General features: G+C 41.5%; 1 protein-coding gene across 1 annotated transcript in view; it reads right to left on the reverse strand.

Moving 5' to 3' along the window:
* The window catches only part of LOC122789363 (tyrosine-protein phosphatase non-receptor type 13-like), a 2815362-nt gene that overhangs the window by 956695 nt on the left and 1832640 nt on the right, over window positions 1-26027 (reverse strand). The window contains exon 31 of the mRNA XM_044056752.1: window positions 19754-19791. Within this exon, the coding sequence (XP_043912687.1) occupies window positions 19754-19791 (38 nt within the window). The remainder of the gene's footprint in view (window positions 1-19753; window positions 19792-26027) is intronic.

Raw genomic sequence — 26027 nt, forward strand, 5'->3', positions numbered from 1 at the left:
GGCAAATAAAATTAATTGTATTGGCAAATCTACTAGATGCTTCCCCCCATGTTTAATGTTAGGATGAATTTTAAATGTCACTTGAAGGAAAACAGTTTATTTTTATGTTAATTTTAAGTGTAGGTCATGTGACTGCTAGAAGTCACATATAGCTGTTATTTCAATATTGAACATTGTCCGAAGAAGTCCCATGTTAAATTGCTTAGAGAGACAAAAGTGCTTACCCATCAAAGTTGAAGTTTAACAGAAATTTTAGATGTTGAATGAAGATAATATACAACTCATTTTATAGAGTCTGTGCAATAGGATCAAAAGGATTTTGAAAGTTATGAAGGTAAAACATCTGCTTGTGTTTTACTCTACTTTTGAGTTTCAGTGTGATCACCATTTAAGAATCACTATTGCTCAAGTCATATTACATTGTCAACCATGTTAAACTAGCTCATCTATGAGGATTTTTTTTTCTGAATGACTTGGATAAATAAATCTATGACTAGATGTTCGTAGTGAAGCAGAATAATTTGTATTCTTTTTGTTATAGTTTGCATGCTATAACTTTTGTATTTGTGCAAGGCATTCGAATGACAAGCACAACTATATTCAGACTTAGTTCTACATTCTAATAAGGCAGAAAATACTTATATAAGAATGTTGCACATCTTTTTGTGAAGGTTTGCTATCCTGTATCCTCACTAAGAGGGTATGGGGGTTCATGTTCAAATTATTGGTATCTGTTGTGAGAGGATGAATATGGTAAAAAAAAAAAAATGACTGCAATGTCATGCATTACTTGACTTCCTGTTATTGGGTTGCGCAATGACTAAGAATAAATGAAAGTAAGACGAAGAGAATTGAACATGCACTTCATTCCTCAACTTTTACTTTATTGTGGTAGCACAGATTCATTTAAAACACTATACAAGCATTTCTGTTTGCATTAAGTGCACCAATACAAAATAAAAATGCTTTGCCAGCTAACTGTGTATTTGTAACACTGGCATCTTGTAGAACAGCATAACACAGGTGAACTGGGTCATATTCTGATCACGTTGTTGATACCTGTTGTTTAAACACATGACTCTAACTGGAAGAAATTATTACAGATGCAGATAAACAAGCCAGGAAAATCTGCAAATGTGCTATAGACAGACAGACTGCTGAATACAAGTGGCTTCATAAATGAGGGGCACACATGCCTGCAGTTTCCTGAAGGTCAGTAAAGATTATCTCATCACTGTACTTTATGCAACACTATTTTTAGGTGAAAGGGCAGATGGATTTTATGACTACAAATATACTTTAAAACTGAAAAGTCAGCTTCATCATGAAAAGCTTAGTGAATATCTAATAGAGTTGATTATTGCTAGCCATAATCAAAATGCATTAAGAATGACCTTTACAGCAAATTGAAAGGACATTCAACTACAGATGTGCTTAATGAAGGATGAAAACGCAAAGCTATACAAGTTGACAGTGAGCAGTTACAACAACTTGCCGTGTCTCATGTGGAGAATATACATGTTGTGACAAGGGGAGGAAAAAGCCAGAGATTCAACAAAGACCATAAACCACATCACTGGTTTGTATATATCAATGCATGCACTGCATGTGGTAAGGACAGTGAGCAAAATTTTGAAAAGTAAACATGTTAAAAAGGCAATGTCTAAGCCAAACTAACAAAAGTATAATTCAAGTATAATTCAACCACTGGACAATAAGGCCAAAACGCATGCTGACCCCCAAAGTCCATGTCACAGGAAAAGGGGCAAGTCATATACTGATGATGTGGGCAGACAAACATATCAGTGATAGTGATTATTCAAAAACCCTTCGACTCCCTTACAGTTTGTGCACAGTGCACATATAGGTTTTGATCTGAAATCAAGCCAAGATAAATCCTACAATGCCTTGGGTGTTAAACCACCTCATTTAAAAGGAGACTGTTACACACTTTGACTGAGGATGTACTCTGTAGCCTCTGAAAATACATCTCTGCTATGCACATTTATTCAAATATAATGATTTTCAGTACACACTTAAGGAATCTATTGCCAGTGTCAACAACAAAACTGTAATCATGCAGTGATACTGAATTGTTTGTTTTAATGCCACCTCATTACCACAATTAACAGAACATGCTGGAGGGACAGGTTCATCTCCCAAAGACTGCCCATACTCTGGAATAAGCTTCCTATTCATGTCAAGCAGAGCACCTCGCTGGCCCTCTTCAAGAGAGAGATCTTTACAAGTGGATGGGTAACAGAAAGTTCACTCCAGGGATCATTCCAGTTGCCCTATTGGATAGGGGCACTGTGAACTAACATCGGGTGACACGGTGCCTGGGCAATCTTTGGGGGCTAGGCTTGTAAAGGCTCCAGGGCCATTAGCCTAGTACACACCTATGAACCTATGAACTTTTTGATGCTATTACAAGAATTTCAGATGGATAGATGCTAAGTTTTATGTTATATATGTTGCATATCCCACAATTGATCACCTACAAAAATGTTGTATTTCATCACAATCACTACTGATGCAGCAACAAAATATATATCTGACCTAAAAAGAAGTTATGTACTCACCATAACGTTCCATCTGAGTAGGTAACTTCATTTGTCTGCAACCTGTGGGTATCGGATCCGATTCGGATCTGAGCCGGCAGCTTTCTTAGCAAAGATCCGAGCTCCAAGCTCCTCCCCCTACCCATAATGCCCTGCTACCTCCCTCTAACCCTCAGATCGAGTTTGCCATAGTATCGTAGAACACTACTATAACACAGGGAAAAACAACCTGAACTTTCCAACCTGATGTCATCTGGAAAGTGACATATCATGATCCTTCAAGAGCGAGCTAAAGGTCCGGGGGATGGAGGGAGGGTTGGTTGCAGACAAATGAAGTTACCTACTCAGATGGAACATTATGGTGAGTACATAACTTCTTTATCTGAAGTAGTTAACTTCATTTGATCAGCAACCTGTGGGACAGAGTCCCCAGCTACCACAATTTGGGAGGCCCTTATTGGAGGATATTCCAGAGCACTGCAGAGCCAAAGGACGTCCTTCCTTTGGAAATCAGATCCAATTTATAATGTGTAATGAAAGTGTGAGAGTAAGCCCAAGTAGCAGCTGAACAAATGTCATCCAGAGGGACCTTCGACCAGAAGGCCGCAGAAGTAGCCACAGAACGGGTAGCGTGTGCCCGAACACGCATGGGCTCAGGTCGACCAGAGCTTCTGTATGCAAGAAGAATGCATTGTGAAATCCACCTAGCTAAGGTTACCTTAGTCACTGGTTTACCCAGACAGGACTTAGCAAATAAAACAAAGAGCTGTGCTCATTTTCGAAAAACAGCTGTTCTGTGTAGGTAAAATCGTAACTGTCTATGTACATCCAAGCAATGGAGTCTATACTCTCCTTTGTTGAGATAATTAGGGAAGAAGACAGGCAGGTTGATAGATTGGTTGATATTGTCTTCGGAAGCCACTTTAGGTAGAAAAGAGGGGTTAGTCCTGAGGGAAACTCTGTCTTTATGAAAAATTATGTATGGGGGCTTACTGCAAAGAGTGTGAAGCTCCGATATTCTTCTGGCTGAAGTAATGGCAATCAGGAAGGCAGTTTTCCAAGATACAAACTTCAAGTCAACCGAAGCTGCGGGCTCAAAAGGAGGACCAGTTAGAGCCTGGAGAACTAGGGTTAAATCCCATGGAGGGTCTGCTTCCTTAACAGGGGGTCTCAAAAGGAAGGTACCTTTCAGAAAGGTCTTGTAGATCTTAGATGATGCCAGGGGGGCCAAATTTGTTTCCATTGTGAAAGTGGGAAATTGCTGCCAGTTGAACTTTAACAGTTGAAAAGCTAGCTCCCTGATGGAAAATTTGAGATAAAAAATTGAGGACTGCTGGAATAGAAGCCGTAAAGGGGTCCAAATTCCTATGCTCCGCCCAGATAGAAAAACGTTTCCATTTACTCTTGTAGATTTTTCTGGTAGAGGGTTTATGAGCGGCCACCAGAATGGCTTTAACCGAGGATGAGATAACGGGAGCCCTAACCATCAAGGGAACTGGATCAACCAAGCCGAGAGCTTGAGGTTGTCCAGGTTGGGGGTCCTCAATCCCAGGGGATGAGAAATCAGATCCGGAAGGGGATCTAAGATCCAGGGAGGATGCACAAGATGAGACCGTAGACAACAGAACCATGTTTGACGAGGCCAGAATGGGGCTATGATGATAACTCTGCTCCCCAACCGACGAGCTTTCTGCAAGAATTTTGTCATCAACGGAAGAGGAGGATAAGCATAAAGAAGACCGGATGGCCAAGCATGAACTAAAGCGTCTCTGGGGTTTTCCCCTGGTGGGGGAATTAGAGCGAAAAACTTGCTGCACTTCGGTTCGAAGGCGACACGAACAGATCGCAGCAAGGTTGACCCCATCTGAGGAAGATCTGTTTCGCTACTAAGGGGTTCAGAGACCACTCGTAGGCCGAGAGGATAGTCCGACTCAGCTTGTCTGCAAGGATGTTTGACCGGCCCGGTATGTGCACTGCTATGAGAAAGCGGTTGGTGGATATCGCCCATTCCCACACTCTCATGGCCTCTTGACAAAGTAGGTAAGATCTGGTTCCCCCTTGCTTGTTGATGTACCAGACCACTGACATGTTGTCTGTTTGAATTGCAATAGTCCACAGAGGAAGAAGGGCATGGAGAGCTTGCAACACTAGAAGCACCGCCCTCATCTCCAGGACATTGATATGCAAAATGTCTCTGTATGAGTCCACATGCCTTGGATGGTGCTGCCCAAGCAATGCCCCACCCCCCACCCGAGGCGAGACGCGTCCGTGGTCACTGTGACTTGGGGTGGGGACATGGAGAAAGGGCGCCCTTCCCAGAGATGCTTAGAATGGAGCCACTAAAGTAGAGATTCCCTGCAAACTCTGCTGAAAGGAACAGGAGCAGACAAGGGATAAAGCAGAATGGACCACTCATTGGAGAATCCTCATATTCAGACGCGCGAGTGGAGATAAGTTGATGGCCGCTGCCATGGACCCCAGAGCCTCAGGACTAACTCCGCTGGAGGGGCCAAGGACTGAAGAAGAGCCAAAACATGTAGGTTTAGATTGCACAGTCTGTCCGACGTCAGAAAGACTTTGGATTGAATTGTGTCTATCCTGGCTCCTATGAAATCGAAAATTTGAGTAGGCTGAAGGGAGGATTTCTTGTGGTTGATTGTGATCCCTTGATGGCGGGCGAGATGTAGGAAGTAGTCTCTCGCTGAACATAGTAGATGCCTGGTGCGGGCGGCTAGAAGCCAGTCGTCCAGGTCAGGAAAGACCTGGATTCCCTGAAGCCTCAGGTGGGCCGCTACAACTGCCATGACCTTGGTGAACACCCTGGGGGCTGTGGTGAGACCGAAGGGTAGGACCCTGAACTGATAGTGGCTGGCTCCCAGCCGAAAGCGGAGGAACCTCCTGGATCGCGTGTCCATTAGAACATGGTAGTAAGCATCCTTGAGGTCTATGGAGCACATCCAGTCGTTCTCCTGTAATAGTGGGAGAATGGATTGAATGGTGACCATCTGGAACTTCTCTTTGGCAACTGACAGGTTCAATGTGGACAGGTCGAGAATTGGCCGTAAGTCCCCTGTCTTTCTGGCACCAAAAAGAGCCTGGAGTAAAAGCCTGATCCGGATTGACCGGGGGGGACGTGCTGGATGGCTCTTTTTTCTAGAAGTTTTTTACTTCTAGGGCTGCTACCTCCCTCTGATTGGGTGGTACATCGTGGAGGTGCCCCGACCGGGGGGGAGTATTTAGGAATGGGATTGAGTAACCTCTGGATATGATCCGGAGCACCCAGTGATCTGTTGTAATGGACTCCCAATGTGTTAGATGCTCCGAGAAGCGCCCCCTGACTGCCTCCAGAGAGGAGCAGTTGGACAACCCCTCAGGGATGTTGTGCGTGTCGATCAGAAAAGGGTTCCCTCGGCCCAAAATTCTTCGGCCCCCCCTCTGCCTCTGGGCCGGCATCCACCCTGTCCTCCTCTGCCTCTGAAGGATGAGCGATCCAGAGCAAAATGGGATTGTTGGGATTTCTGGAACCACATCTTCTTCTGTCCTCTTTGGTTCCTGGAGAAGGACCTCTGAGGAGCCAAGAAGCGGATCCCGATGGCAGACAATGCTTATCCATCCTTCTCGCTCTGGAGTAGCATATCGCGGACGGTCTTGCCGAAAAGTGTAGAACCGTCAAAGGGGGCATTCACGAAGGACGCCTTGAAGGGTTCCGCAAAGTCAGAGAGATGGAACCAGGCTTGTCGTCGTAAGACAATGCCTGTTCCGCTGGCTCTAGCCACTCCTTCCGTGGCATGGGAAAGAAGCCGCATAGAGGTATTCGTAATAGACTTAAGAGTGGGCATTCGTGCCGAGAAGGTCCATTTGTCCTCGGCCGACATGGACTCTGGGGGTGACCCAGCGTACTCTTTGATTAGGTCTCGCTGTAATCGAATCACATGTGGCATATAGTTCAGTGTCCTTACAGAGAAGGTTGCTGAAGCGAACATCCGCTTTACGAGGCGGTCCATCGCCCGAGACTCCTCGTCTGGAGGATGTACCGAGGAACTTTCCTGTGCTAATTCCTTCTTGGTGGCAGCCGCCAACACCATGGCATCTACAGGGGCACCTTTGCTCCAAACTGTCCTGTCTGTGGGGGGGGCCTGAGAATCCTGTCCGGTCTCTTGGGTATTGGCTCCACAGTGTTCGGCTCCTTCCATGCCCTGGTAGTTATGAGGCCCACCAGGGGATCGGCGGGAGGGGACACCCAAGAGGTAGATGGGCCTGCGTCGAACACCTCCAGAAAGACAGACTCGTCCGAGGAAGGCTTTTGGGCTGACCACCCCCCTCTAATACGAAGCATTTCCATAATGTCTCCGAAGGAGATGTCTGTGGAGGGTGACCTGGGGGAACCTTCCCCTTCCTCCAAGTCCGTGTCTTCTGTGAGGGACTCGGATGAGTCCAAGTGCCTCCTCTTGCACTTACATTTGTGAGGGACCTCCTCAGGGGGGCTGTCCGAGGAGGGCTCACCAACAATGTCCTGTTCCTCCATGGGAAGCATCTGGGATGTAGGCGCAGGCTGTCCCTGTGGCTGGATGATGGAAGATAGGCCCATCTGAGAGGGAATGGCGGGTGGATCCGTAGCAAGAGCCTGGGACCTCGAATCCCTCAAAAGAACCCTCTCCACGACATTGAATGCCGAGGGTGAGCTACTCTCCCTAGGATCCGAAAGCAGTCCCCTCGGATCCGGCATGTGGATCGGCGCCGGAGATGACTCGATCGGATCCGAAAGGGCAGTGTGATCCGACCTCAACGGAGCCGAATGCACACTAACCCCTCCGGATCCAACGCTCATCTCATGGCCCCGAGAGCTCGGATCTGAAAAGGGATCCAACAAACTCGAAGGTACAGTCGGAGCCGAAGTAGGAAACAATGTCGGCGCCGACACCACCCCGGCTCTGAAACTACTCAGATCCGACAGCTCCGAAACCCGGTAGCGGGTCGGAGAAGGAGCAATGGGGGCAAAAAAGGGGGTCAAGTGCCCCCTCGGAGGGGGGGGAGGCAAGAGCAGTCCCATCTGCAGCTGGGCCTGAAAAAATCAACACATCATCTGATCCATATCCGCGTCAGATAAACTTCTAGTGGACCTGGATAAGACTGCCGACGCAGGCCGGGAAGGCCGTCTGGACGACCTCGAAGGTGACCGGGTCTCCTCCTCCGGCTCCGAGGAGAAACGTGGAGATCAAAGCCTGGAGGGGGAAGACCCGGAGACCTTAAGAGGGGAGGCTAGCTGCTTAGATGGCGGGGCCGTGGGAGCTGAATCGGCCCACCTCTTGTGGCTACGATGCCTGTCTCTCTCCCGCTCTTTATCCTTCCTGTCTTTTTTCCTCACTTCCCTTTCCTCCTGAGCCGAAGTGGGAGTTTGAATCCTGGCCAGGAGAGCGGGAACGGTCGGTGGGGCAGCCGGAGCCACGGCTGGTGCCACAGAGGGGGAGGAGGACGAAGGTGAGTCCGGGGGCAAAAGGCCCGTGAGGACTAGCTTAGTCCACCTATCCTTCAAAGCCCTGGGGTTGAAGGCTGCACAGACAGTGCAGCCTGAAGAAAGATGGTGTACACCCAGGCAAATAACGCACCGAGTGTGGCCATCCGCTGGGGACAGTTTATGGCCACACTTGGAGCATTTTTGAAAAAATAGCTTTTGGGGCCTCGGACATACTAACAAGATTAGGCCCACACGCACACACCTTCACACACAGACAGAAGGGGGGAGGGGATTTAAATTTACACTAACTAAAGAATTAAAGATAAACTAAAGATAAACTACCCAGATAGATAGGAGAGAAGGGGTGTTACACACACTCAGAAAAAGTGAATTTAAGTGGAAAAAAGTTAAATAATCTACACAACTCACAAAACCCAATGCTAGGAGCTCATTCTCAGATGCTTCGAGAAGCTGCGGCAAACGAGATTTGAGGGTTAGAGGGAGGTAGCAGGGCATTATGGGTAGGGGAGGAGCTTGGAGCTCGGATCTTTGCTAGGAAAGCTGCCGGCTCGGATCCGAATCGGATCCGATACCCACAGGTTGCTGATCAAATGAAGTTAACTACTTCAGATCAGGAGGTAAATCCAAATCGTTTAGACAAGATTGATAGTTTCAGGAAAACAGCTATGTATACGTTGAAGCTGAATGTACAATTCACTGGTCTACTATGAAAATGAAGCATACATGTCAAGGACATGCTGCATTCTGAACTGAACTGAATTGTGTAAGTGGGCATTCTGTTGAAAGTATAATTCGTATGGACTGGTATTCCAGCCTTGCATTTAATGCTAAAAACGATGGTTCCCTATGTATATTCCCTGATCCTCAAAAATGAATTGCCAGTCAGAAGAGTAGCCCACACAGCATTCCAAATGCTGAACAGTTTAACTCAAAAATTGTTAATGGAAAAGTATTCAACAAGGTAATCCTGGAGTCTGGCAATACACTGAGAGAAATGGCAATACACTGAGAGAAATGACAACTTACATTCATTCATTCAGATTCCATTCAGGTAGAACTACTTCAAATGCTTTCCACGTGAGCTGAGTATATCCCAAAAATGTTTTCAGGCTAAGACAAGTCAAATCATTGGGTATAGTCAGCATAGCTGATGATGCAATTGTGTACATTAAGAAATAAAGATTTCAGCGGACACTTATCAATTTTAACAGCAGCTCTGTCAAATCAGAACTATTTTTTTAATGGCAAATGTAAAACAAAGTAAACAGGCATTTTGTTCTTTAGAATTCTATACATAAACCATGGTGTTTATCCTGAACCAGATAAGTCAGAGATATACAGAAAATGCTAAATCTTCACAGCAATAGTGGCTACCACAAATTCATGGCATGGGAATACCCTAATATTTATTATATGTATTTCCCCTCCAAATATTTACTGCCAAACATACCAACATTTGCAGAGAAAGTACACAGGATTACCTAAGGTGTTGGACATTAGCCACCAGACATTCTGTGGATGCCTGCCTACACTATTATGACCCAAAACATATACTGATTTTTAAAGCAGGCACATTAGTGAAAGGTTTAGGTATAGCCTTGGTGAAAGTACGAGTCAGGTTGCTTTAGGACTTAAAACACTGACTGTCATTTTAAATCCAGTAATAGTAAATATTAAATGCTTGCAGTGTATATGGAATCTGGAGATTTATGTTTATTGCAAGCAGCTTAATATGATGATGGACCATGAGACACATTGCAATTTGTGCAAAAATCAGTGCATGCCACACCTGGCAGACTACCATACTTGCTTCTCAAAATGAAAGAGAGCTACAGACACCTGGATCTTAGATTGTCCTCCTTAACAGATATGCTCACTGAACTGCATAATCCAGAAAACCAGAGTTACACTAAGATGGATAAGTGCACGGACTTGACACAGAGGTCAAAGACTCAGGGCTATGTACTGTGGCAATTATCAATTTCTCGAAGGACAGGCAAGACAAACTTCATAGAGAAACTTCAAATAATGCTAAACTTCAGCTACTCTAGGAACTAATCAACCAAGGATGGCAGGAGAATGTAAAAGAGTTTGCCAAATGATTTATGTTCTTACTTGCAAGGAATCTACCAAAACAAGAGATACGCTTACAGGAAGGTATGTGGTTATTCCTGATACAATGACTAAAGTTACTTTGAGGCAACTTCATGAAGGTTGTCAAGGCAATGACAAGGTATGTTGTCTTGCCTGTTAATGTGTTTAGATTAATGATAGCATGGAAAAACGTGCAAATTGTGCAGTGTGTATAAAATGTCAAGTTGTCTATGCAAAAGAACCTTTAGATCCAAATAAAATATTAAAACCATGGAAATGAATTGCTTCTAATTCTTGGAGGAATAAACAGTCAATTTCTTTTAACTACAGAGAGATACACTTAATACCCAGTTGTTGAAATTACTGTATTTGTAACCATCCCAATCAACTTCAGACATTGCAGTTCTACATGTCTCTACCTGGAAGAATACATGAAATAATATTTGAAAAAGTCCAAACTAATTGCAGAATATGGAATCAAACATGTGACAATCTCATCTCATTACTCAAAAGAGTAATGGATTTATCAAAAGACAAGTACTATGCATCCTCTGGGATTCACAAAGATTTACTGTATTGCAGAAACCTTTACTCCTAATGGTTCCTACAGCAGTAAGCCAGAGCGACTCAGAGACTGCTCTCTCACTATGACTATACTCTGGCACTGACCAAAGCATGAACAGAGGTCTCACTGGTGAAGCTACATTCAACTGGGACAGTTCTGTAGCACAGCTAACACTAATTAGCCATGTGCTCTCCCCTAGAAATGATGCCAGCACCAAAATAACATTGCTACTGAGTTTTTTTTTTTTTTTTTGAAGATAAACAAGTGTATACTGTGAAAAGGTGGCACACACCCATTCGTGTCTATCAATGGGTTCGTGGCTCGTGATGTGAAGGAAAGTAGATATGGCAGAAACGTGTGTGTGTGTGTGTGTGTGTGTGTGTGTGTGTGTGTGTGTGTGTGTGTGTGTGTGTGTGTGTGTCACAACTCTCAACTCTCCAGAATTTTGCACAGTGGCCCTCATTTTGCCTCAAGGTTTTGCCATGTGCCTCTTAAAACTTTTGATTACAGTCCGTCAATAATGTCAAACACAATGTGATATTTATTGACAAATTCCCATAGTGATACAAAAACTGTTATTCTATTAACTTTTTAAGTGAATTAAAGTATTTAAAAATTGTCCCCAATCTTGGCCCTTTGCTCCCACATTATGTTGGCTATCTCCAGAATTCTTGAGCAAATAAAGTTGATAGGAATGGTTGTCTTGTTTGGTGCATGTGTAGAGGGACATGAGTGTGTGTGAGCATGTGTTATGCTGGCCACGCTCAACACTGGGGGAAATTAGTACATGGAATCTCTGTGGATATGTGTGTGTGGGTGCACATGAGTATGTGAATGAGTGGTTCTCAAAAATGTGTGTAAGTGCTTGTTTGCAGCTGCATGAATGTATGTTTTTGTGTGTTGGGGGGGGTGACTAGGAGTGTGTGCCTACATATGCATGGGGGTGTACGTATATTGGTAGGTACCTGTGCAAATGCGATGTATGTTTTGGTAGGGGGAACACTAGTGCAGTCAGGCCTGACAGTATAGTGTTCACAATTCAGGGACATGATAATTAGCTGTGAATGAGGTGTTCCTCACTGTAGCTCTACCTACATTCTTAATCAGAGATTATTGCCATCACATTATCTGGCAGAGCAGCGTTAGCCAACTAGCATTGGTAGTGATAATCTCTTGGAATCAAAGGGGTCAAATCATTTATAAAGAAAACCTTTAAATATGAGGGGCACAAACAGAAAGGTCCTGCTAAATGTCATAACAACTCCCACTGATAGCAAAACTCTCTTCATCACACAGCTGCTCATTAGCGGGTCTGTCACTGCTCTTCTACCAAGCTATGCTAGTCCAAGCAGAAGGAAGCATGAACTTCACTTAAAGACTGCTTTAGCACAAAATGGCATTCACATGCATCTTCATGCTTCCTTGCACTCTCTTGTAGAACCATGAAATTGTATTTAAAAATAATTATTTTCAAAAATTTCCTTGAGAAACAGCATCGGAATGTGTGAGTGTAATAACCACACCTTCTGAAACCCTCCATTAAGTACATGAAGAATTATAAAGCAATAAGGCAATTTCCACCCTGTTAAATTAACAGTATGAGATAAACTACCTGGATTCTCCACAGAAGGTTTTGCCCCAGAACAACAATCAAAAAATACACCATATGAAAATAAACAAACAGATAAATAAATAAATAAAATGTTGTTGCCATAGGACCACAAGGTTCAGTATATGTATTAAGGTCTGAAGACGTTTTAAGTGGCACACTGCTTACTGTTTTCATTCTATTTGTTGTACTTTAATAAAATGTATATACATCTTTTATAAAGATCTGTACTTTAAATTAGATTAATAAGGCAGTCTTGAATAATATCAGAACACTCAGAAGAAAATATGACAGCTGTCATCAATGCCCATTAAATTCAAATGTGAATCAGGTATTTTATCTTCATTAAAATGTTTAAAAGAGAAAAGCAGCAAACCTGACATTTTCTTAGAAAATATTTTATTTCCATCATACAAGTAGCTGCTCCCTGCTATGTAAGATCAGTCAAAATGTAATATGTGACAACAGAATTCCACCAAAGAAAAGTACACCAGAAAAAGTGCACGAATGCAAACATTTTCACCTGGCTTAGACCAAGATCTAATCTGCAGTGCCAATGACTTGGGTTCAGTTGGGAAATCCAGTGCTGCAAAGCCAGCTAAATGGTGGAAAAACTGAAAGACTGAAGACCTGCTCACCTTTCACATGGGAGTTAGTAAGATTCCAAGACTGCAACGGTATCTTCTGTTGGAAAATAAATACTAACCATAGTCACTGTGTAGCTAGCACAGATTTGGTGGGCATACACATCTCAGGAAGTGTAGCATGTGGGGTCATGTGGAATCACAATGCCAGCATGATGTGAATTTTAAACTTCGTGGACTCCTCCATTAAGTCAGTGATATCAGAGTGTAACTCAAAACATTCTCACTGCTAATATGGCAAAAACTGAGGGACGTTTTGCGCGGTTTTGTGCACTGAGCAGCATCGGGCAGCGCCACCTAAACAGGTTTAAACTATTCTTTCCCTTAGAACTGTTCAAACTCTCAAAGTAATCACTCTATTCTCTTTCTAAAGCCCTGCACTTGCTCAGCTCTTATAAGGAAACACTAACTAACTAAAGCACTACACCCTCCTTGACTTCTCATAAGTATTAGGCTCCCGATTGGCCCTTCCTGATCAAGTGAAAAATCAGTTCACTTCCCTAATCTCATCAGTAAAAAAACAGTTCCCTATACTAATCTGGTATGTCCAAGGGTCAGTTTCAAGGTTACTCTCCAGTCCAGCTGGTGAATCTGGGAATTTTGAGGCAATGTTACAATTGCCTTATGTACACAGACAACCCTCTCCTCCTTCCAACAAACTCTAATACATGTGAGAGATGCAGTTACACAGCCAAACTGGAGGCAGAGCTCTCTCAACCCAAGACTGGCACAGTCACTCAGGAGGAAAAGGTAACCACCCACACCACAAATCCAGTCTCACACAGACCTATTGAATCTGCATACCCAACACATAAACACACAAAAACATACTCGGAGGCTCTAAATAAAAATCTGCCTAGACAGCAAAGACCTCCTAAGCAGATATCCAAGCAACAGCCACCCCTCAACAATACCCACGAATCACACAGCTCACAAAATCAGTGTGCCTCAGAGTCATGGCCCTTAAGGCCAAACAACACACCAAATACACTTGTTATAGGGGACTCCATTGTCCGGCACACTGACGTCCCACTCACCAGACTAAAAAAGGAGAAGGTCACTGTAAGCTGCCAGTTGGGTGCCAGGATCCGCCACATAATGCAAGCACTCAGGTCACTCTAAAGCAAGTACAAGTATGACTCCGTCATTGTCCATGCTGGTGTGAATGACCTGAGACGTACCTCCCTGGACTACATGAAAAGAGACATAGAAGAGCTCTCTGACCATGTACCCCAGGCTGGTATGACCCTGACCTTGAGTAGCATCTTGCCCTCACCAAGAATGATGCCACAGTATAAAGACAAAATGATCAGTTTCAACAATTGGCTAAAGTATTGGTGTCATTCAAAGGGGATCCAGTGTCTGTCAGCCTGGGATGACATGCTCGACAAGCCACGTTACTTCGCTAGAGACGGCTTGCACCTGTCACCCTTAGGCTTTCGTATACTGGCCAAGGCTCTTGCCATCCCCATAGTGCCTTTTTTAGGCAAGGCTGACAGGACAAACCCACCTCCATAGACAACCCAAGGATAAAAAAAACTAAAGGTAATGCTACTCAATGCCAGAAGTCTAAACCTCAAGATGCACGCACTCGAAGCTCTCCTCAGTATGGAGAAAATTGATGTCTGTGCAGTAACAAAAACCTGGTTCAAGGCTCCTGAGAGCACCCCAGCACTACCAGGTTATAACTCATACCATGCGTTTCGGCCCCAAAACTTGGACCGAAGCACAAAAGGAGGGGGGAGTATCTATATTCATCAAAGATACCTACACCTCCAGGTTAGTGGCACTGCACGAAGCATCGGAAACCATCCATGTGCAACTAACAGCGGGCAAAACTGCCTTTCAGTTTGTAGCCTGCTACAGCACACCCTCCCTATTACAGGAAGCCCACTTGGCATTCCTGAGAACACTGGAGAATATGAAGGTCTCCCCAAACACTATGTTATTGAGTGACTTTAACTACCCAAACATTGACTGGGAAAACTACTCAAGCCCAAACACCCTTGCCCAACGGTTCCTTGAATTTATAAACTCTAACGCAATGGAACAACTGGTCACCACTCCCACAAGAGGGAACAACATATTGGACCTGGTCATCACCAACATGGGAACTCTATGTTCCACACCAGAGGTAATTGGTAAGATCAGACCATAAACAAATTTCCCTGGACATCCATATCCCGTCCCCACCCCCAGCCAAGGAAATCAATGTAAAGAATTTCTCAAAAGCCAACTTTGCACTTCTCAAGACTGACGTGGAATCCTTCAAAGCCCCTGGGCCAGAGGATAATACAGCCCAATCCGCAGAATCCTTTACGAATGCATTCTATGAGCACCTGCAGGAATGCATGGATCATGCTATCCCAAATAAAACCAAGACTCACTCCTCCAAAAACAGGAGACCGGTCTGGTGGACCCCGGCCATAAATAAACTATACAACAGAAGGAGAAAGCTACTACATGACAGAGCAAAATCCCAAAAAGGGAAGGCATCTCTGATCAGTATTAGTAAGAAACTTCGATCCCTCATAAAATCATCAAAGGCCAGTTTCGAAAGAAAAATTGCCCTAGACACTAAAGATAATCACAAGGCCTTCTTTAGTTATGTCAGGAACATGGGCGGAAACTCCCAGATATGCTCTGAATTGTTGCATAACGGTACAAAATATACCGAACCTACAGACATAGCCAACATCCTGGCAGACAGAGTCAGCGCAAATTTCTCCCCCCTTCCCCCCCAAAGGAGCAAATGCCTATCCCAACTGAATGTAACCTCCATGACATCACAGATGCACAGGTGAAAGCTGCCCTCTCCAAAGCAAAAAACACAGCATCTATGGGACCGGATGGTGTCCCAGGCTGTGTCTTACACGAGCTCCAAGAAGAACTGAGCCCTCACATTAAGTCACTGTTCAAACTTAGCCTTACTACAGGATATGTACCCAAAGAATGGCGTACAGCTACAGTGGTCCCACTCCACAAAGGTGGTGCCACAACGGACCCCAAAAACTATCGCCCCATAAGCCTGACTAGTCTGGTCTGTAAAGCTATGGAGCGTATTATCATGAAACTCATAAACAAAGACACTGGGAGCCTCCAGACACTGGACTCTACCCAATTCGGCTTTGTTAAGGGCAGATCTTGCCTCTTAAACCTAGTTGAGTTCTTTGAAACAGTTATCAAAGCCATAGATGAGGCAAGGTAGTCCACACAGCCTACCAGGACCTCGTAAAAGCCTTCGACACAATACCCCACTCGGGCATCATAAATAAGCTTACCAGCTTAAATATCAACCCCTATATCACAAAATGGGTTGCAAACTGGCTCAGAGATAGAACCCACATGGTCAGAATCGCAGGTGCCATGTCCGAATCCAAACCAGTTACAAGTGGCGCCCCACAGGGCTCAGTTCTGGGACCTCTCTTGTTCGGTATATACTTCTCTGAGGTTCAGGCTAACACGGGGGGGTTATGGCTGACGAAGTTCGCAGATGACTGCAAACTGGGGGCCATAATCGAATCTCCAGCTGACACAAGCATCCTCCAAAAGGGTCTCACAGAGACGGATGCTTGGTGCCAGAGCCACGGCCTCAAGCTAAATGCTAAAAAGTGCATAGACATCCCCTTTGGGAAAAACAAGGTGCCCACAAATTACCACATAGGTGGTAATCCATTAAATACGGAAGAAGTAATTAGAGATTTGGGGACCAACGTAGATAGTAATCTCTCCTTTGATAATCACGTTGCCAAAGTGGTTAGAAAGACCTTCTATATAGCCCACCTTATCACGAAAGGGTTCGCATCTAGATCAAGAGAGGTCATTGTGCCCCTCTACTCGTCACTCATCAGGCCCATAATTGAATACAATGCCCATTTTGGGATGTACCTTACTCTGCACCTGCAGCAACTGGAGAGAACTCAAAAGTACCTCACCAAGAGGATCATGGGCTACAAACAGATGTCCTATGCAGCTCGACTAAAGAAACTCCAGCTCTACTCAGTTGATTACCGCCTACTCAGAGGCGATCTATGCCTGACGTACAAAGCCATGTCAAACCCAGAATTAATTGACATGCTCCACCTCAAAAAATCCAAGTCCCTTAGAGCTACACACTCCAGGGACCTAAACCTCAGCACAAAAATAAATAGGACATGCTGGAGTGACACATTCATTTCCCAGAGGCTCCCCTCGCTCTGGAATAGAATCCCAATTCATGTTAGACATAGCCCCTCACTGACACTCTTCAAGCGAAATCTGGACGCGTGGATGGGAAATCGCAAATTCACCCCTGGGATCTCTTCTGTGTCCCTGCTAGACAGAGGCACAGTAAACTAATCTTAAAAGGGTACCTTCTGTGACCTACTTTACAGAGGCACAGTAGGCTAATCTAATAGGGAGGCGGAAGCCAAATACACTCTGGCTAGGCTTATAAATGCCCTAGGGCAGATAGCCTAGTATCTACCTATGAACTTATGAACCTATATGACTGAAATTTAATTTGACCGAGACCATAATACCGAATTTTCAAAATACTGAAAACTCATTTGACTGAATCTCATTATACTGAAGTGTAAACCATAGACATGTTGTGGGTTTCCCTTCTCCTGTCACTTGCTTGTGATAAAATGAATTACTGTAACTTATAGTGCTGATTGTCGAAATACCGACAATCATGTAAAAAGTAGTGTTGTAGTGTTTCTAATTGTGGGTAGGTCTGCTTACATTTTTATGGGAAGTATCTCAAATAATATGGCGGATGTTTTGTGCTTTCCCAGCAGTAGTTGCAGCGGGTAGACTACTCTAAGTTAAGTAAAAGTTATATGCACTTTTCCCCACTGTAGTGCGATCCTGGAGTTAATATATATATATATATATATATATATTCAGGGGGTGTGTGGGAGGTACAACCCCCCCACCTAGTTTGGTTTTATATCATCCAGTTTCTGTTAAGAGGGTACGTAAGTAGTTTTTCAGTTCTGGAAAGAGTTAGTCTTTGGTGTTGTAAGTGTGCATGTCTATGGTTTACAAGTTAGTATTTTGAAATTTAGCATTGTATGGTTTCAATATTATGAGTTTCAGTCAAGTAAGTTTTCAGTATTTTGAAAATTAAGTATTTTGGTCTCGGTCAAATGAAAGTCAGTCAAATGACATTTCATTCATGTGAAGTAGACCTGATAACTAAGCTCTCATCATCTACCTCTTATATGCACTGAAGTTTCTCTCCACTTGAGGGACATCTTACCACAAATGGGATACATGGAGATTACACAAGCAAGCAAATGGGAATGAATCGACTTTGGTAGGAGTCAGTGCTCACTTGTCCGAGATCAAGGTAGACGTGGTTTGGTGAAAAAATATGTCAGGACTATTAATGACTGTGACGCCCGTGCACTAGCCCAGCAATCAAGGAGTCTCAATCCTCACCACTAACGCCAGTGAGGGGTTTCCACATTGGGAAGGATAACAAGTACACACACAGTAAAGTACAATTTCCCTTAAGAGCACACAGAGATCACAGTCAGTCTGAGGCTGGTTTCTCCGTTTCTCTCCACATCCCCAATAAGACTCCACAGCTATATGGTCCAGATTTCAGCCTAGTGGTCAAGCTAAAACCTCCATCACCCTCTCTGTCGAACCAGTACTTCATGTCCCTGCCCAAGTAGCTGACACACACACACTTTGAGATATGAGTTATATACAAACACACAGACATTCCCGGGGAAAGCTGGCACAGGTTCTCCAGCTATGCCCCTTCTGACCATACGGTAGTATCACTTGCCACCAACCACTAATATCTGCTACTAATAAGGCCCTTATCAATGGGTGTCCGATTATTACTATGCAATATTATTATCCAACTGGTAAGTGTGACGAACAGCAAGCCTTATTTGGAGTGGCGTGGACAGTATCACTATACACATGCAATGTACTCTAGAGCTAAAATTATCTCTATATAAAACAGCCACAGTTGAAAAGTTTAAAAATATTTAATAATAAATAATAAGAACACAAGACAATACGTCTTACTACATAGTGCTAGTCAAGAGTTCAGAGATCACAGAGAAATGCTTAAAATAATACAGTAGAAAAGTTCTGACATCAATACAGAAAACAGCTAGACGTCCTATTTCCTATCTATATCCAAGAGCAAACACAGTTCTAAAATAAACTTACGTATAGAGCAAGGCAGTTTTGGTGATGTTGTCAGTTCTGAAAACAAATGCAAAATGCCCTGATTCTCTCTCTCTCTCTCTGTCCTTAAATTGATAACACAGTACCACTGACTCATTTCAGATGACATCATTATTCTCTGTTTCCCAGGCTAACAGAAATTCAGAGTGTAACAGCCCTTTTGATCTTGCAGCTGGTCAGGAAGCCAAAGCAATAAAAGACATTATACATGTAAATTCTAGCCATTAACTCTGGTCTCAAAACAATAGGAAGAAGTCCTGTATTCAGACATCTCGGCTCCGAGTTTTGAGATCAAACAATTATACAATTCTTGACTTGTCAGCTTTCCTCCAGCAAAGTACAATGTGGTTACATTTTTGAAGTTCAACATTTACCATAATTTTCTTACATTTAAGAGAACACGCATGTGGCTTACATTAATATTTAAAAATGACAGAATTATCTACAAAATCCTATCTGGCTAGGCTGGCAACCTTCACAATGACAGTAAACCCAAATGCTACATGTAACATCTAGATAACCACTGAATGCAAACTACATTAATAGCTGCACAAATAATTCCATCATATGTCAAAAGTTTAACCTGAGTCAAAAATGAAAATTACTCACCATCTGAATGAACTTTGGGCATCACAGGCTTTCCATTTCTGCAAAATAATGAGCATAATTAACAAGTTTTTCAAGCATCCAAACAATTACTGTGGTCACTGCGTATGTACAGACTTTACAAATGATAGTATTAGTCATTGATAATGTTGTTTCATGTAAATTTAATTGTGTATGAAAAAAAGACCTTAGACACATACCCCTATTTATGCCAACAGCATCACTCTTAACTGTCCAGAATGTCCAGATTTTTGCCTTATATCCATAAAATACATGGATTTCTGGCAAATGAAGTCACTACAAAACCTGTTATTCTAGCAACTTTCTATATTTATTAGCATAATATTTAAAATGTGTTCTTGATTTTAGGCCTTTGCTCCCATTTTTGGACTTTGCTCAGAATTACTGAGCTAGGAAGTTAAGAGGTATGCCCAACAGATTTACTTGCAGACATATTAAAAATGTCATAGTCCTTTGCACTTGACTAGAGAATACATTCTGTACTTGGCAGTCTAAGAAATTATAGACAAGACATTGTCACTTGATGACAGAAACACCAGTTTCAGTAGACAACAGTCTACTTTCTTCTTTCTTTCTTTTTATGGGGGAGGAATTATTAAAATAGCAGCTCAGTGGAACAATAGTGTTGCTTTCTCACTTTCCAACTGAAATGCCTTTTGTACAGAATATGCATGCTCTTCCTATATGTGTAAGACTTTGCTAGGGCCTACAGTTTCCTCACATTTTACATTCATGCTCCTACGTAAGCTGGAGATCCCTTAAAATTGCTCATAAGTGTGTGCATGTAAGGGTATGTGAATATGTGTGTGTATGTGCACACATGCATGGGTGGGTGTGTACACATCCAGTCATAGACTGGAATCTGTCCAGAACTGTTACACTGCCTTACTCTCTGTTTGCTGCGACAGGATCTTTCAATAACCCTTAATAGGATACCCAAGGTATTGAAAATGAATGAATGAATGTATTAGAAAGAAATTCTGGAAATGGTTACTCGAAAACCCGACTTTTGGGAATTTCTGTGTGAAACATATTTGTTTAGTTTTGCTGTGCCTCACTAAATTTCATGAGTAAGCTCATTAGTGAAGACAGCAATAGCCTTCTGTCACCATAAATATTTTCTTACTTACCTAACTGATGCTCCTACATAATTAGATTTTAAGGTTTTCAGTCATCTAACGACCCAGGGAAAACAGCTGTTATGTGTTAGAATAAAAAAAGAAAAGCACATTCTCTTCTGTGTTATTAAAACACAAAATGCTCTTGCCCATTAAAGGTCTATCGGCTCATTCCTTACCTCTGAACTTTTCTTTTATCAGTCTTTTTTAAGCCAATGAAGCAGTCACAATCAGTTAATCAAGTAGATATTATTTGTTCACTTCTTTTTTTCATCACAAGTCATTTTCATTGATCTGATACCTTTTATTTTGGTGATATATAATTCACTTGTATTTCACTGATGGAGTTCTTCAACATTACAGAGCCAATTTTTCCTTAAGGCTTAGGTAGGCTCAGAAAATGAAACTATACAAGTTCATATAAGATAATACAATAACTGTAAGATTACTGAACATGAAAACAGACTATTACAGAAGAAGGATAATACATAATGATGAAATGAATACAGATAATCATGTCTAGTGCATAATTAGCCATACAGTGTACAAAACGGGTCAAAAGGATACACAATGTATGCATATAATAAGAAATCAGTCAGCACATAGGTAATGCACTATGTCTGCTCTTCATCATGGGAACTAAAAGGTCATCTTTTTATCATTACAAATATGTTGTTCATCGTATTACTGTACACATTATTTTTCAGTGTATACAACACAGATAACAGGTGGATAGGCTGAACATGATGTCAAGATATTTATTAATTCTCAGACACCCACTTTATCCTAGTCAGCATCATGGGGGAGCCAGAGCATAATCCAGCACTCAAGGAGCATAAGGAAGAGAACTAATCCCAGACAAGATGCCAGTCTATCACAAGACACATACACACACACAAACACACACACACACACACACACACACACACACACACACACACACACACACACACACACACACACACTCATTCACACCAAAGTACATTCAGACATCACAAGACTCTCACACTCACTCATAGATTAGATGCACCCAGTCTATCTTGGCACACACACACACACACACACACCAGATGCACTCAGTCCATCACAAGAGAAAATATGTGCATGCACACACACACTCACAGGCCACATGAGTGTCTATACTGAATTCAGCAGTCTGTTCATAGATGGATAGATTTTTACTACATTAAAAACAACAATAATAGTGGTGCAGAGGCAAAATAAAACTAACAACAACAAAATTGCCTCTAAACAAAACACAGAAAGTGCAGGTACAAAAACGGAAAATGTTTATTGAAAAGGTTACGTGCTTTCATCCATATATATGTAGATGGACTTTTTTCGGAAGCAAACACAGTATTGTTCACTTCTTTTAAAACCATAGACATCTCATTAATCAATAAAATCATTAACAACACAGTTCCCCCAATTATCACCTATTAAGACAGCAAGTTATTGTTTTAATAAATTGTGCATTTTTAAAACCATCAAAAATGTGCAGATTTAATAAACAGTAAAAATAGATACCGTACATTTTTTTTTTATAAAAGATGTATATTAATTAAGAAATATGTAAAAAATTTCAAAGTAGCCCTGTGATACTAAATATGTGACCGTAAATGCATAACACGAAGCTTAAGGTCACTTACAACAGAAATGTTCTCATTTAATCTAGGTGGATCTGATGTTCTAATTTGTAGTTGTTAGATCAATTCCCTGAATTCAATAACTGTTTCCCACGGTCCACCCCTCAGGCTCTCAGTAATCTTATCCAATACTGCAAATAAAAACATATTACAACCTGTACATAGTAATTTATGTTTTTAAAGGGCATTATATTGATTTCTTTCATCAATGTCATTATTATATTCATAAAATACACTTTCCTAAACATTTTTATGTTTTCCCTATATAAAAAGCTTCACAGTGATTGCAAACAGCAATATAAACTATGCTCTTGGTTTTACAATTTCAACCATCTACTAGGGCTACCTTGGACTGTCATGCCCACAAGTCCCATTCCAAAATAAAGGGACCATTGATTGCACCGTCCACACTTTCTCATTCCTGTGACTGAGGTCGACTCCTTAATATTTTCATTTTCCAAAATGCCCTTTAAATTTCTGCCTCTTTTATGAATAAATAATGATGTATCACTGACTACTTTTGAAACATTTGTGTTAGAAACACATAAAATATTTGGAAATTATTTTTTGAATCACCCTAATCAAAAGGTGATATTTATGCACAAGGCCTCTGTTAAACAGAGTATTACGAGAGGATCTACACAAGAAATACCCTGCCCTAAAACAGGATAAAATCTAGTATGTCTGTGGGCTACAACATCAGATTTAATCAACAAAATTACTAGGATAGTCCCTATCCAAAAGCATTTATAATAACTTGTAAAATAAATAACAACAGAGCAAACCACCAAGAAATAAATGCTCCCTAGCCAGTCACATACAAAGATATGAATAAAATAAGCAATATAGCCAAGGAGCAAATCCGTGCAGAGTAAAGTCTTAAACATCAAAATGACGAGGTTTGAATAGCAGTTGAAATAAGTCCATAAACAGCACGTTCCATAAAAAAATCCAATAAGCATTTATTAGATGCACCAGACAGGTAAGCACTTTCGCCAAGAGGCTTCCTCAGACCATTAACAAAATTCAAACCATCACTCCTCCTTTTTATATATATAATTGTTAATTAATTATGCAAATAATCAGTGACATCATTACCTATACTTAAAGACAGAGTTAAAGCTAATAAAAACATATAAACATATGTCTAAATAGGACATTAGTTCATCACTGCTAAAAAGTATCAAAACATTTTTAAAACTAAAAATGAATAGACATTTATATAATTTTTTTTTATGTATATAAAAACACATATTTCAATTTCATCTCACAATTAGTTTCCTGTTTTTTAATACAGGTTTTAAAGAAATCTTATCATTCAGACCTGGACTAACATATGCCTTAAGTTTAATAATCCATTTTATTTCTATTCTTTCAGTGTAATTTCTAATATCACCTCCCCTCATACTGGGGGGTGTTCACCTGAAGGACGATAAACTTACATGTATGCAAGGGATCGGTTTCAAGGATATGTTTAGACCAAGCATTGGTACTAGACCTAATACGTATCTGATATAAGTGTTCCCTTAACCTGCCCCTAAGACTTCTGTCAGTTTTACCAACATAGTAGGCAGGGCAGCAGGTACATAGGGCAAGGTAAACAACATGTTCAGCATTACAGTTGGCAACCACATCAAAAACATGACAATATGAGGTGACTGGATGAACAAACATACTATGGTTACAAATATGAGTGCAAAAATTACAATTGTTGCAGGGAGATGTACCTTTATTATAGGAACCATTGCTATGAGCTTCTGTTGTTTTTGGATAACACAGGATTCAATGTAGATTCTTTTTATTCTTGAATAAAAATTGAGGGTTCTCACCCACAACCTCTTTGATTTGTGAGTCAACAGTTAAAACCCTCCAATGTTTATAAATAATCTCTTTAACATTATCAAAGTCATGTGTAAAAAATAAAGAAAATTTCTGAGCAGAATTAGTATGACTTGTCGGTTGTATTGCATTTAGTCTACTACAATATGTACTACCGCCAATGTCAGAAAAATATGGGCAAGCTATATCATTCCTATAATGTTCAATACCTTGAAATCCATTAGATATTTCATGAGTCCTATATGACCTGGCTAACAATCTGCTTTTTAAATTGATCAATTCATTTTCATATCCATCTTGTGTGGGGTTAAACCTAGAGGCTCTAATTGCTTGTCCTTTAATGATGTTGTTAAAAACATATTTCGGGTGCATACTCCCTCTATGTAACAATGTGTTTCTGTAACAAGATGTCCTGTAAACGCCAGTATTCAATTTACCAGTACTCAACCTCTCTATACACACATCTAAAAAAGTAATCCTGTAAACAGATTCAACCATAGTAAATTTCAGATAATCTGTAAGAGAGTTGATTTCAAAGAAAATATCCAATTCACTCTTACTCCCTGTCGATAGAAGAAAAAGATCATCTACAAAACGTTTGTAGAAAATCACAAATTTTTTAAACCTAGGTAGAGCAAACAAACTCTCTTTTTCCCAAATAGCCATAACTAGATTGGCGTAGCTATTGGCACAAGACGTGCCCATAGCTACGCCATCTTTTTGTATATACAAGCTGTCATTAAAAAGGAAGATGTTGTTTTCCAACACAATTTCTAATAAGAGACATAATAAGTCCAGTCTAGTAGGTTCAAGTTCTGTATATTGTGTAAGATACCAAAAAATACAATCTAAACCTTCTTGGTTAGGATTAACTGTGAAAAGTGACTTTACATCTAACGTCACTAAACAATAAGGAAAATCATCATTTACTAAATCCATTTTCACATATAAGTCCAACAAAAACTGTTTCGTATCCTTAAGAATAACAGGATTCATGTCCACTATTGGCCTTAATGCTTTTTCAATGTATACTGAAATCAGCTCGGTGACCCAACCCCCACCTGCCACAATGGGTCTCATTGGTGGATGGATTGGGTCTTTATGTACCTTCGGTAAGCCTTGAATAGTAGCTATCAAGGGATTTGCAACCTTGAAGAACCTAAAAAGGTCTAAGTTAATTATATCACTTTTGGTTAAGTCCTCCAAGGTGTCATATATCCTTGTCACATGGGTTTGGACCTCTTCTAAATGGATGTTCATATAAAACCTATTTTCACCAAGCATTTCATTCATAAGGTGATTATACTCAATCATGTCCATCACAACTACAGGTCCATCCTAGTCGGCTGGCCTAATAATAATATTCCTGTCATTCTTAAGTCTTCGTAGAGCTAACCTATGTCTATATGATAAATTACTTCTCTTATTTCTGCTATTAGGATTACTACGTAAATTGTAGACATCCTCCTCAACCATTTTACTGAATGCATCTAGTAAGGGATGGTAGTTCGGGATGAATAAACTAGGTTTTGAGAACCGAGGGACATGTACATCACTAGTTTCATTTTTAAAGAGTAATTTCAGTTGAACATTGCAAACAAAAAGTTTTGTATCTATAATAGTATCTGTCACATCACTATCAGCAGTAGGTGT

This window comes from Protopterus annectens, chromosome 14.part0 (assembly GCF_019279795.1).
Source record: "Protopterus annectens isolate FY-2018-M chromosome 14.part0, PAN1.0, whole genome shotgun sequence".
In the NCBI taxonomy this organism is placed as follows: domain Eukaryota; kingdom Metazoa; phylum Chordata; order Ceratodontiformes; family Protopteridae; genus Protopterus; species Protopterus annectens.